Source organism: Gallinula chloropus, assembly GCF_964237585.1.
Source record: "Gallinula chloropus genome assembly, chromosome: 1".
In the NCBI taxonomy this organism is placed as follows: Eukaryota; Metazoa; Chordata; class Aves; order Gruiformes; family Rallidae; genus Gallinula; species Gallinula chloropus.
Window position 1 is genome coordinate 74,504,705 of NC_140085.1, and position 14,190 is coordinate 74,518,894.

General features: G+C 41.6%; 1 protein-coding gene across 3 annotated transcripts in view; it reads left to right on the forward strand.

Moving 5' to 3' along the window:
* Positions 1–14,190, forward strand: part of ITPR2 (inositol 1,4,5-trisphosphate receptor type 2) — a gene marked incomplete at its 5' end in the record, with an annotated part of 263,069 nt that overhangs the window by 48,603 nt on the left and 200,276 nt on the right. For all 3 annotated transcript variants that reach the window (XM_084279428.1, XM_084279429.1, XM_084279430.1), the window contains 4 exons: positions 650–748; positions 1,217–1,300; positions 2,750–2,896; positions 4,101–4,196. In XM_084279428.1, coding sequence (XP_084135554.1) covers positions 650–748; positions 1,217–1,300; positions 2,750–2,896; positions 4,101–4,196 — 426 coding nt within the window. The remainder of the gene's footprint in view (positions 1–649; positions 749–1,216; positions 1,301–2,749; positions 2,897–4,100; positions 4,197–14,190) is intronic.

Here is a 14,190-nt window from a genome sequence, read left to right on the forward strand (position 1 = left end):
AACAACAGAGGGGGTCGATTATGTTCACCTCTCTCTGAATTCTCAGTGGTTTATGCTCCTTTCTAGATTTTACAGTCTTACAGTCTAAGCTGGAGAACTTTTGATCCTGTCCTGACATACTCCAGAAAAGGGTCCACAGAGTTGAGGAGTCACTGGGCTAAAGAAGTTTTGTCACAGACAAATTTTTAAGGCTTTGTGAAATGAAAGACACATTGATGGGAGAAGGCTGACTGACAGCAGTGGTGGGAAAAGCATCCTGCTGTCTGACTACAGATTATTTTCTAAGCTTTTTCTGCCTTTTGGCTGGCAGTATATATGGGGTAAAGAGTAGTTAGTCAAACTTTTAGGTGAACTGACCTGCTCTTGGAATTCCTATGTTCATATCTGTTCAGTGATCTCGAATTTCTGTTGCACTGGGTGACATGCTTACTGAGAATGTGAAGATTCGTTAGTGTGAAATCTTGAACCCATGCAATTGTAGATTGTAGAGGCACAGGCAAGCAGACCTGGTATGTGAATTGTCTGCAGATAGATTCACCGAGTGCCATTCCTAGAGCATGCATTTGAGTAATTTTCTAAAAACATAACATTAGTTCATTTTATTGGATAATTACATCAGCCTAAATTGTATTTTATTTCTGACTTCCAGGTGGTTGTGGGAGATAAAGTTGTACTGATGCCAGTTAATGCAGGGCAGCCTCTACATGCCAGCAACATTGAGCTTCTAGATAACCCTGGCTGCAAAGAGGTGAGTTTGGTGAAGAGAGGAGGGGTAATGGCTGATCTGAGGTGTATTATATGTTGTTCTTCACTGGTAACGAGAAACCCACTGTGGGCTGGATTCCAGTATTAAACATTGGTTCCAGCTTGGCCTCAAAAAGCCAGAATCAAGTATATTCTTGGCATGGTTCTGCCTGGAACTGAAAGCTTTGCGAGGTTTGCCTGAGTATCTGAAACCCTCACTAATGTAAGAATAAGTGCTCTTCCTACAGCTCTTTAGGTCATATTTGGTAGGCTGTAAACGGTGCTTTTTTGCTAACGTCAACACTGTTTGATTATCACTTGAGGGCTTTGGGACCCGTGCTAGGAATTGTGTAAATTTGTAGGCAAGCCATGTCCCCTACCACCCTAGATGTGGTGTGATCTTTTAGAAGAACAGAATGTCTCTAAAAGGAAACAACCCTTAATAGTGTAACTGTGGGTCTTTTTCCCAAAGGTAAATGCTGTCAACTGTAACACAAGCTGGAAAATAACTTTGTTCATGAAATTCAGTAGTTACCGAGATGATGTACTGAAAGGGGTGAGTATGATTTTTATTTAAATTATTTTTTTAATATGAAAAAACATTGCATATTTGACTGTAGAGAACTATTACACAGCAGTGAATAAAAGAAACTAGGACTTGATGGAGCTGTTGAGGATCTACTGTCCTTCAACAACCAGAGGATTTGTCCTTTGTGTTATTCTCTTACTGAGTGAAATTGTCTGGATTGTGATAGTTTGCAGCCCCTTTCCACCTGCAAGGACAACTGAGAATCCATGGGAAAAGATGAAATTTAAGCCCAGAGTGATGAGGAGCTCTGTACATTGTAGCTGTGATGTTTCAGTTTATGGCGAGATGCTAATGTGGGTATAACAAGCTTACAGAAGGGAGAGAGGCATGAAAGATGACAATAGCCATATTAAAACAATGTAGCTTTAAATGCTCATGGTTTGCACAGCTTCACGCTTCTCGGTCACACTCTGGAGATTGCTTACATTTTCCTTTTAAATATGTAAATTTTATTTGTCCTGGCTTATACCTTGATAAATCATTATCAACTGGCTATTTGTATTTTTGGTAGGTATCAAGGTGCCAGCAGTTATTAAGGAAGAATTTGAAAGGGAAAATGTTTTATCTGTGTAGACCCATTTGGACACTGTTTTAAGCCTTGGGGAGAGGCTGAAGGAAGCAACAATGATGACAGGAGAAGCAATAGAAAGAGGGCATTTTTGTTGGTTGTAGAGTAAAAGAAAGAAGACAATATTAGAGAAATCTGTTCACTTTCCCTAAATACTAAAAGAGACCAGAAATAAAAATATCCATTTAGTAAAGTTAGCTAGAATTAAAAATCATCTTTATGTTAATATTACCTGCTGTTCATTGCAGTGCTCTGAGACACGTTGTTTCCACAGAAGCGCGTGGGTCTCCTGCAGAAATGAATTCTTGTTGGTGCGGAACTTCTTGTGCTCCAACTTGCAGCCATTGCCCCTTGTCCTGTCCCCACAGACCAATGAAAAGAGCCTGGCCATTTCCCCCTGTGTCCCATACTTAAGATATTTATAAACATTAATAAGGTCCCTTCTCAGTCTTCTTTTCTCCAGGCTGAACAGTCCCAGCTCACTCAGCCTTTCCTCATAGGGAGATGCTCCAGGCCCTTAATCATCTTTGTAGCCCTTCTCTGGACTCTCTCCAGGAGATCCCTGTCTTTTTTATACCAGGGAGCCCAGAACTGGACACAATACTTCAGGTGGGGCCTGACCAGGGCAGAGTAGAGGGGGAGGATCACCTCCTTCGACCTTCTGGCCACACTCCTCCTGATGCACCCCAGGATCTCACTAGCTCTCTTAGCCACCAGTGCACACTGCTGGCTCATGGCCAACCTGTCATCCACCAGGACCCCCAGGTCCTTCTCCACAGAAGATGCTGTGATGAGTCTATCAGCTTTGCCTACCACTTAATAATGCTTCTTTTTTCATATTACTCTAGGGAGATGTTGTTCGTCTGTTTCACGCAGAGCAAGAGAAGTTTCTGACCTGTGACGAATATGAGAAGAAACAACATATTTTCCTTCGTACTACGTTGCGTCAGTCAGCCACTTCTGCAACGAGTTCTAAAGCACTGTGGGAAATAGAGGTATTTTTTTCTTGTTATAAATACTTCAGGACCTGAAGGCTGGAGTTCAGTACATATACTTTACCACAACATGAATCATTCATAGCATTTTGATACCATCATACACCTCCCCGTAACTATTACTATTTGATGAAGCTGTTTGTGTAGGATGAACACCGAAGAGGTGCTTTACTGCTCTGTGTGTGTGGAGAGAGGATGTTTTCTTACTATATTTACCTGCACTAAAATGACAAAGGGTCAAATTCAAACGTGACGTAAATGGTGCAATTCTATCTAGGGCAGCCAAGTAACGCTCAGGTATCCTGAGTTCTGTGTTTGACTTCATGTGCAATATAGGAAATGGAAATTCATGACTGACCAGAAATCTCACAAACATGAGTGTCCCCATCCTTCTGCAACAGGGCACATTAACATCTGTGTAAAGTTAGACTGAATAAAGGTGGTGTTGCTCAATGGGAGTGATTTTGAGATGATGACTAGCAGATATATTTTTGTTTAACTCAGGAACATTGATTGGTATGTTTCAAACCCTTGCTATTACAGTAATGTAACTCTCACATCCAGAAGTTCTTACCTGCTGAAGAAACTTTGTGCATTTAAAACAGGGCTCCTCACTCAGGAGGACTGTAGTGAATAGAATATATTGTACTTGTAATTACCTGAGACTAGTTATAACTCCCTAAGAGAGAAAAGCTCTGCCTGATTTGAAGGTTGCAAATGACCTACAGCTCACTCAAGGGGAAAAGAAATAATGCAGGATATTTGAAATGATATGGGGCTGTCTAATTGTATGAAAAAAAATCTACCAGAAGCCCACAGTGCGCTTCAAAATAGAGCTGGTGGAAGTGGTGAAATAATTTAACAGGCTTTGAGTTTTGCTTTTAAGTAGTGCCCATGTAAGTGGAGAGCAGGAAAATTTATTTTGTTGAGCTCCAGATTCACACAGTGTTAATTTAAAGGAAAAGGTGGCTCTTCATGTTCCCAGGAAGTAGATTAATAAAAGCATGGAAAGTAATAGGAGAATTATTTCTTGGCACCTGGCAAAAAAACCCCAATTTAACTAGTTGTTGGAAGTCCTCTCTGTGGTAGATTATTTGTAATTATGTATTTTACATGTTTTTATTTGGAATCAACAGTAGGAAATGTCAGTGATCAAAGTATGATCTTGAGGTGCATGATTAAAATCTGTATTTTTTTCTTTTAGGTTGTCCATCATGACCCTTGTCGGGGAGGGGCAGGACAGTGGAATAGCTTGTTTAGATTTAAGCATTTGGCAACTGGAAACTACTTAGCTGCAGAGGTAAGGATGTGAACTAAACAAGTGGTTGTGTGCTGCCTAATCAAGTACTGTACGTGTCCTGCTAATTCAGAAATGCCACAGCAGTCAGGTCCATGATGTAGGTCGCTGAAAAATTCCCACACCAGGTCAGGGGAGAACTGGATGTGTGCTGACGTGTTGTGCTGTATTGCTTTAGGAAATGGGAGAGCCTTGGGTTTTTCCCTGGTTGCAAGAAGCCATGAACTACTTAAGTTATATCTAATCCATATTAGAAGTGGCCTGTGTCCAAGTTCTATCACTGGAATGAAAAGCGGTTATTTTCCCACTGATTTAGCTCAGGGATTGCCTCCGACTTACGCTTCCAAGCACAAGCATAAAAATTTACCACTACAGGAGTCAGTTATAAATCACTATGTGTCAGGGAATCCCTAAGACTTGCTCTAACTAGGCTGGGTTATGTTTACGGCAGCGCAACTTCCATGGGCAGACAAGTCCTTAGTATTCCCAGGGTTCTGCTTTCATTTTCCAGCTCCTGTCACAGCCTGCACTGATTTCAGAGTAAGAGCAAACAGGAGCATCAGACCATTACTTAGTTCTAATCGTGTTGAAAACAATGTCTACATGTAAACAGTGGGCAACCAGGATGATGCTGATATTATTTTCCATCTGGGGCTGAATGTAATTTGGATCTTTTCCTTGGCTTTAGCAGTAGCTCGCAGCGTGAGAAGCCTGATAGGCATGAGGGGCGAAGAGCATCATCCCTTGAAAGGCAGTGGGCCAACATGCCTGAAGTGCTCTGCTCTGCACTGCTGCCTCCGTGCTGCAGCAATACTTGGGCTTGGCTGAAGCCAGCTGGCTTTGTTGTGTAGTTAAAATTGGCGAAGAGTAGCTAATTTGAAGTGGCAATCAGTATGCCCACCTAAGAGATGATTCTGTTTTCTTCTCTGCTTACAGTGAGAGTTGCTTCTAGTAGAGAGATTTTATTCAGGCTAGCAGGGCTGATGGAGAGTCAGGAAAGGCATCAAGTGCTCTGACTGATGGTCTTCCTTTTCCCACCACACTTCATCTGCTCAGGGATTTTCAGGAGAAAAATCTTTAGGTGAAGAGGTGTCATGCTACACTGAGTATTGAACCTGACCTTAGGTCCCTTTTGCCTCTGGAATAGAGCTCCTCAGCAGGAAGACTCGCAATATGGACAGTAGAATTGGCACAGTAGACTGGGAGCTAGAAGAGCGTTTGGGTTGAACAGAGGTGATGCACTGTGACTGGAGAGCCTCATTAGCTGCTGTATCTGTGAAGTGTAAAAGACCTGCTGGTGGAGATACTGCAGGAACTACTGTTATAAAAACCTCTGAACTGTGTTTTACGCAGTGCACATGTCAGGCACAACACACCAGCCAGACATACAGGCCAAATATCCATGAACAGGCAGGCAGACACCTAATGTGTGTGAGCTAACTTTAGATCGTTTGGGTAAAGCTTACTGATCATTTGTCTGAGCACTGGCAGCACAGGAAGATTACCCATGGTATGGATTCTCAACAATGTCACACATTGCCATGACCTGATTTTGATTACGCTTCCATGATAAAGATGTCTAGAGTGGAATAAGTACAAACACATCAACAAAATTCACAAATCTTTTAAGCATTCTGTTGTTGGCTAATGGTATGATTTCTGCCAGTGTGACCTATTGTAAATCAGGAATAATCACTGCTTATATCCATCTTTTCCTTCCTTCATCCTTCTGTTCTGTAAATCAGTATAGTGTGTACCATGGAGACTTCTGCAGAACTACCTTGCATGGGTCAAGTTTCACAATGAGTAGGACTGTCCTTCACCTGGGTGTCTCCTTTTGCTCCTCTGTAGCTAAGCTTGTACCTTGTGTGAGCAGTGCCGTACCTTCTCTATAACGGGGTCAGCCAGATTTGTGACTCAAAGGGTCTGAGTGACATAGTGAAGGGATGCTACTGGAGCTTAAGGCCAGTGAATGATCCAGACACGGAAAATTCCAGACACTTGCCCCAGAGAATTCAGGAATTTAAAAAAAATTAACAATGTTTCAATACTACAGTAAATAATTTGGGTGTTGGGGTTATTTTTTTTTTTTTAAAGAAGTGAGGCAATACAGTTGTCCAGTGTACAAAACGTATAGGTGAGTACTTCTAAATCTAATTTTTAGAAACCTTAGAGAATGAAATCAGGATGTGTAAATTCCATGTTCCTAAGCATCACAATGAGTCGGTCAGCTTCTGTTACCTTTGAAAGACTAGGGGTCCTCTGATACCTCTGGCTTCTGACATGGTCTGAAATAGTACTATTGCCTTTGATCCTCTTTTCACTTGGCATTACTTAGGCCAACTTTCATTAATATAGCTTGAAGTTGCTTAACATCAACTAATGCCATAAAACAACCCAGTCCCTACTATCAGACTATGGGCTGAAGGTGAGCCACCCTGAAAGACTCACTGCTAAAGGACACCCAGTGGATAGCTGCATTGTCATTCCCCTCCTGCTATGCACCTCCCTGGGGCCGCAGTCCGATGCATGGGATGAGTGTATGCTCTCACACAGTTACTTAAGGTACAGGAAGGATGTGCAGAAGAAAAGGTTTCATGTTTGGTGATAAGATTTTGGATATGAGAAATATGGATAAGTGGCAATGTCTGGTAATGTCTCTTACACATCTGACATTTGGAAACTTGAAACCACTGGCTTAGACATTCCCAAACCATTGAAATCAGGAAAAAAGTGGAACAAAATACCCAGCTGAAAAACTGGAAAGAGAAATTCTCTTCTTTGGAGACAGTGGGAGTTCTGCTGTTAGTGTCAGAAGGGCTTGATTTCACCCAAAAGAGCTGAGCCAGATCCGTAGCAGGAGATTTAGACGTGAAGCCACCAGCTAAGATCCAGGCTGTCAAGTTTTATTCTCATCTTCACAGTGTCATCAGTCTTTTAGAAGAAGTTCTGTAGAAGATTCTTTATTTAGCCCTGGTTACAGCAAAATGACCCGAGTTACTTTGAAGTTTTTTATTTATAAAGAGAGGCTGTAAGGTTAGGTGAAAATGGAATGTTTCAAAGTAGCAAAGACTTTCTCAAATTTTATTTGAAAGTCTTTCAGTGCATGTACCACATGTGGAGCGCACCCAAATCTATCCATGTGCTGGAGTGAGCTGCAATTTACTGGAACAGCCTTTCAAATGGTGCAGGTTGGGACCACACAGCTGTGCCTTTCTCATGGACACACCTAACCTTTTCAATATTCTAATCACCAGGATAAAAGTCTCTTTGAAGTGGATATCAGCTCATTGATTGTGCTGAACCAAAACATGCACCTTTAATGTTGTTCTCTGTGAGTGTAGTGGCTCCAGTTCTGTGATTTCTAAACTGGAGGATCTGTACCAAAGCTCTTGACACTTGCTATGTGGGGATGTTAAAGAGAAGTATGTGTGCCCGTGTCTGCGTATGTGCACACGCCTGTCATTTCATATTAAACTACTCAGGTGAGATGAATACTGCTAAAATAATCCAATCACATGCCAGTGTCAGATATTCAGTAGACAATAGATAATCCACAATACATTACTTGTGAAATATTGTGAACACGTGGTTAATGCAGAAGTTGTAAGGACAAATCCATGGCAATTCTGTTTTATTTAGTTGAATAGACTAAACTGCAGTTACTGGATACCTTGGCCAAGACATGGCAGTAAATCTGCTGAGGTAATTGTCTTCAACACTGAATTAACTATAGTAAAGTAAGTGAATTAAGATAATGCAGGTAAGATGTCAGCCTTAATGTTTACTTTCTGTGATTCTATACAGTTGTGGCCATAAACAAGAGGTGAGAATCGAATGTGTCAAGGTAATAAAGTTTGAAAAACTTTTCAAAATTTTATTTTATTTTTAAAATTATTACTGTGTCTTCCAAGGTAGTGCATAGAGTACTGGTGTTGCTTCAAAAGGTGATCTGTGCCCTGATGGTGTTCTTGACAAGAGAGAAGAGTGGGAGCAGGCTGGCTAATGTGGTGGGTTGAAGCAGCAAGCTCAGGGGTAGTGGCAGAACCAAATGTACTTTTTCTGACTTCATTCACTCAACCAAACTTTTGCTCTTACAGAGGCCCTCCTTCAGTAAGGCTTTTGGGAGTTGCTAAAAAAGTCACTGCATTTTTTAGTAGTCAGTGGCACATGAGCATTTGTGTGCTCAGGGGTCAAGGTTGTCTCAGCTACTGACCTGATGGGTTTGGACTTTGCTCTGAGAGGTTTCATGGGTTTGGACTTTGCTCTGAGATGTTTCAGTTGTGTAGCCACACCCCCTGGACTTCTGGGACTGAAGCCTCCACAACAGTTACTGTTTAACTTCTGCATGCAAATATACTTCATAAATGGCTTGTACAGAATAATTGGGATGGCAAGCTCTTTAGCACACATTCTTGTGATGGACAAGTCACAGAGATATAGCAGTCTACTAACTTGCTGCTTTGGGCAGAAGCAGCAATCTGATGTGCATCCCTGATGTGTGTCCCACTGGAAAACTCCTCTGATTTTATATTGCAGGGTTTGCTTTCCTTTTTCTGCAGGAGTGGAAGCTCAGGGTTTAAAGTGTAAAATGGATCAGCTCTGATCAGAGTTGTGTTCTAAACACTTCTGTTAAAATCCCACGTGAAACATGCTTCCAGCTTTGGGGTTATTTTAGCAGTAGATGCTCAATGGAGTCTCTTTTGAAGGTAGGAATGATTGAGACCCTTTGGTCTGAGCTGCTCAGGGTTACACGTGCGTGAGGTGGAATGGCCAGTATGAGTGGTCCGACTTGGACAGGAAGTCTGGTCCAGCTCACCAACAGGCTGCTCCAGTGGCGATGCAGGAATGTTTCCCCAAAGACACTTGGTTGTGTTCCTGTGACACAGCGTGCTGATCCCAAGGTGCTGTTGATGCAGATTCCAGGGTGCGGGAAAGAGGGAATGGGCTGCGCTGTAAGACCAGGTCACTGAGACAAGGCACTGGGGGCACAGGTGGTTAGGGGTGAGTTGATGGGAGCTGCTGAGGCCAGTGTCAGAGACCTGGCCTTGTGGGACTGTCGACTGCATTTCACCTCACTTGCTGAGAACCCTTGAATCAGTGGCCAATAAAAATGACTCTTAATTCTCTCATCCTGAGTTATTTCTTCCTATATTATCTCACCATACTTTTATGTCAAAACTGCCCAAGTTTCTGTTCAGAGAGGCTCATGTTCATCATTCACTTTATATTGAGAGCTGCTGGTAATCTTGGTTTGTATTATTTTAAATGGATTTTTGTCATGTCTCTGTATCAAAAATATTAGCCTGCCATACAATATATATCATTATAATATGCATTTCTCTGGGTGGACAGAGACATATGGTTCATAATAGATTTAATCCTGCTGTAATCATCACTTGATTTGGATCCTGGTGAAGGTAGCTGAGTGCATGTTCAAGTTAATATTGATAAAAATTAATCCTCTTCTGCCTTCTGAATAGGATGTGGTAAAGTAGTGGAACTTGTTGCCACAAGAATAGAAAACAAAGCATTTAATGAGATTTTAAGAAACGTTATGTATTTGTATGAGTAATTATATACTCAGCATTAGCTGAGATAAGAAAAATTGTAAAAGGGAAATCAGCTTTTAAGCTTGAGGCTATAAACCAGGATTAAGCCCTTGGAGTCTTGGATAAACTTTCTCTGTAGTTTTCTGGGCATATTTTTCTTTCACCTTTTTAAAGTGCTGTGGTAAATGGAGTACTGCATAGGGTGTTTTATTAAGACAAGTGAGATTGAATATTTGAAGGCCATAATTTTGATATCTAACTTTTGGAAATTGGACTACTTGACAGAGATCTTTTGTGTTCAGGAAGTAAAAAGGACCACTGTTTGCCAGTGGTATTTTTGAAGGTGATACAGAAGCAAGCATTTGCAGAAAAATGTATTTATCCACTGATCATACAGCTCATGCAGAGGGAGGAGAGCACAGCGATAAAAGCTCTGTGGTTCCTTCTGCCTTTAGAAACAGTAAAGCAAATAAATATCTGTATATTTTTATATGGATAAAAATGGCCATGTTTAAAATATGCTCAAGGGTAACAGTTTGTAAAACAGAGAAGGTACCAGGAGATGGCAGCATCCACCAAGGCCTTCATGCATCTGCTCACATGGTTAATATGTTGGTACTGTGGGACCTGCTTACCTGAAGATTGCTTCAAAATCTTCCGTTTGAGTCGTATTTTTCCAGTCTCTTCGTTAATGCTAATACAGCACTCTGATTAGTTTCCTTCTGTTGGGTTCAGTGATTAAAGGTTCCTGTAAGAAAAAGGGCTTGCCAAGGTGACAGGGTGAACTCAGCACCGTAAGCCTGATTTCTATTTTTTCACAGTCTCAAAGGAGGGGAGTGCAGCTTTATTTTAAAGCTCTGTAAGGAGTGAAGGGTAATTCACAGCTATGCATGAAGAGGTGGAAGAGATCCAGAGACTAGAGGAGGAGGATGATGGATTACTGATTTACAGAGCTAGTCTGACCTGTTCCGCAGACTTGGATGTGGCTTTTTAAAGTGACAGAAGTTGTTCATTTAGCACAAAAAAAAAGAAAGAGAAAAGATTTTCTAAGGATTTTGGGAATCTTGGGAGTGCAGCTTGCTGACCTGATTTGTATTGACTTTGGTTGAAATTAGGAACAACATCTGCATCTGTGGGTATGCAGATATCTTCAGAAATCAGGGCCTCAGAGGATGGGGTTTCCCCCCACTCCAGTCAACTAGTTTTGCAGTAGCAATCTGTGAGCCTGTCTTCAGCTGGGCTTTTTCAGTCCTGTCTGTAGTTGGCTGTGTTTGAGCCATGTTTCTATATGTACAAGCTTTAGGAGGAAGGGAAGCGTGAAGCCATTAACGTAGATTTATTATCATTTAGTCATTGTAAGGACTACTTCTGTTGTTAAAAATACAAGATACGCTGGCATTGCATTTTGATGTGTTCCAAAACAGCAAATGTAGACATGTGGTTTGTTCCTTAGTGCATTTACATATATATATATATATATTACTTATTATTTCAAGATTACTTTGCAAGCATTTATTCAAATATTTTTGAGCCTTTAGTTTTGATACTTGATGGAGGTTTAGAAGGCTTTCCCCTTTTTCTTTTTTTGAGGGGGTGCGTGGGGCTTTTTTGTTTATTTTTTAACAGTAGAAATGCCTAATCCAATCATCCCAAGTTATTTTGGGGAGAACCACTGAAAGCATAGAGGATATTAATATTTAGAACATAACCCTTGAAGAGATGAAGATGTGTTTTCATAGAGCATGTGTTGCCATGGGGCCACTGAAGCTCATACTGAGGTTGCGGCCCAGCACTCAAGTAAATATCTGGTAGACATTTTTCTGTCCTTTGATTTCTTCTGCAGAATGGGATGTGGCTGTGCGGGACTGAGCACCGTGCGTTGGTGGGTGGCTGGGTTCTCTGCCTTTGGTCACAGTAGAGGCAAAGGAATATCCCAGTCACCACTCTCTCCCAGCCTTGCTTGGAGCTACACGTTGTGGTGGCTCCAGCTGATGTCGCTGATGTGAGATGGTGATGTAGGCCTACCGAAGGGCTGGCCCGCCATCGCTTTTACAGCAGCTAAAAATGCCATCAAGGCGAGCTATCCTTTCCTCGTATGATGAGGCTGAACAGTTAGGACAGGAAGGTGTCAGAGCTGATTCTCATCCCAGTTCTTGCCTAGCAGGTAGTTCCCCCACGCGGGCATGGCTGTCCTTGCCTGCTTTGCTCTGCTTGTGCTGCGCTGGGGGACTGAAGCAGGCAAAAAGAGTGAGCTTTCCCAGCGCTCCCTGGAAACTCGTCTGATCTGTGGAGACACAGCTCATAAGCAGAACAGCAGCAAAATGCAATCCTGGAATAATAGGCCTTTTAAAGATTATTTTTTTGTTTATAAACTTTCCTCAGATGGTGATTATCAGGAACTCTGTTCCGATGCTGTTGCAGTGGTGAATGGGGTTTATCGAGCTAGAGTCGTAGCCAGTCTTTTTCCACAAGTTAATAAGGCGACAAAAGTCCTTTGAATACCACTGAAGTCTTTGAAATTGTGCAAAAGTCCTTTAGATTTATCGAAAGCTAATCAGTATGACATTAGCAAAGAACAAAGCAAGCCTAATGAAGATGAAAGCTTTGAGAAGTGGATTATTTTTTCTTTTGTGGTGGCTTTTATTTCTTTCTTTTTTTTTTTTTTTATGAAACACTTGCCCTTGTTGATTGGGTAACGGGCTGTGTGTTAACAGACTGGTTATCAAATGAAATGGGAACTGTTTACAGGTGTTGAATTAGATCCTTTTAGTCTTTGTCAGGGTTTTCTTCATAAATGCGAATTTTAACCAAGTCATTAAAACGCTTGTTTAGCTGAAACTTGGCAACCTAATTCTTTCCCTGACAAGTTTTTTTAAATATCCTTTACCTCGTCAACAAAATTTGATTAAAATCAACATGGATGTTTCTTTCCCCAAACTGCTTGCACTCCTTAATTAAGAGTGTCAAAAAATAGCCTGTTTGGGTACTTTCTGTGCATTCCACTGTCTAGGAAAGCAGCATTCAGTATAAAGGTGAAATGTCAAACTGTCCACAGTATGGACAGAGATATTGTAATTCACTTGTTGGACCATAAAGTGTACCTTACTATGTGAAGATGCAAAAATCAAAATTAAAACCAGGAATAACATACTAGTGAGAAGTTGTTCTGCTCGGTAGTAGAACCTTGGGAGATTCTGCAGTGTTAAAATCCTATGTATTAAAAACGTGAAGGTATAACTTTGACTAGCTTTCATCAGTACAGACGTCATCAGTAGGGATGGGATTTCTGGCACTCGATCTCACAGGATACCTCTTGGGATTAGCAGGGCACTGGAATCTCTGAGCACCAAATACCAGCATTAACAAACAAACACACACACATAGTTGGAAGTGGTCTTTCGACTGTGCAGTTTCTACAGGAGTATGATCACATTATGAGGGCATCAGACAAAAATTCAGGAATGAGATTCCTTGCCCTTCCAAATACTTTTAACCAGAAATGGTTAGACTTTCTCTACACCTCAGTTTGCCCCCTGTAAAGGCTGGCTTCTGTCATCTGTTTGTCACCCATAGTCTCTACTGGGGGGCATCTGATGCTGTCACAATATGAGCATATTGCAACATGTATGCATTCATACGTCTACTCTTTTTATGTGCTACTATGTAGAAAGGCTGAACATGACATCTATTTAAGAGACATCATTTTATAGACATACAAGAGTATATAAATGCTGCAGTGTTGGCCTTTGGGCTCTTGCAGACCCCCTGGGTAGATTCTGAGTGGGGAATTTGGCTTCTTAGAGAAGTGGGCAAGTAAACGCAGGTTCTGTTTACATTAAATGAATGTATTATCTTCTCTGTAGTTGCAGATATTTCTATAAACATCAAAATAGTCAATGATTCCAGTGTTTAAAACATGATCTTGTGTGGTAGTGGCCACCTTCTTATGGCACTGACTGTCATTGTCTGTTGACAGGTTTGCTGGGCTACTCCCAAGTTCTCTTCTCCCCTGTAGACTGAGTCCAAGACAAGTTCAGGTCCTGGATACTCTCTGTGAACTGCATTTGCAGTTACAGCAATACTTGCGTGTTGATAGGCCTTAGCGTAAGAAAAAGCTCACACAGCACCAGAGTCAGTGTGCACTGTTAGCCTGTGTGGGAAACCATAATGTCTTCCTTAGTGCTGTCACCTTAAAGAAAAGTTGATGAAGTAGGCTTATATTCCGGAGTTCAAGAGATTTTTATGAAGGCTGGAGGATGTGTAGAGTTGGGTCTGTGTTCATGTGTTGAAAAGATGTAGTGTTGGTGGTTTGAACATGAGCCAGCAGTGTGCCCAGGTGGCCAAAAAGCCTAATGGCACCTTGGCCTGTATCAGGAATAGTGTGGCCAGCAGGTCCAGGGAAGTGATTGTGCCCCTGTACTTGGCACTGGTGAGGCCACATCTCA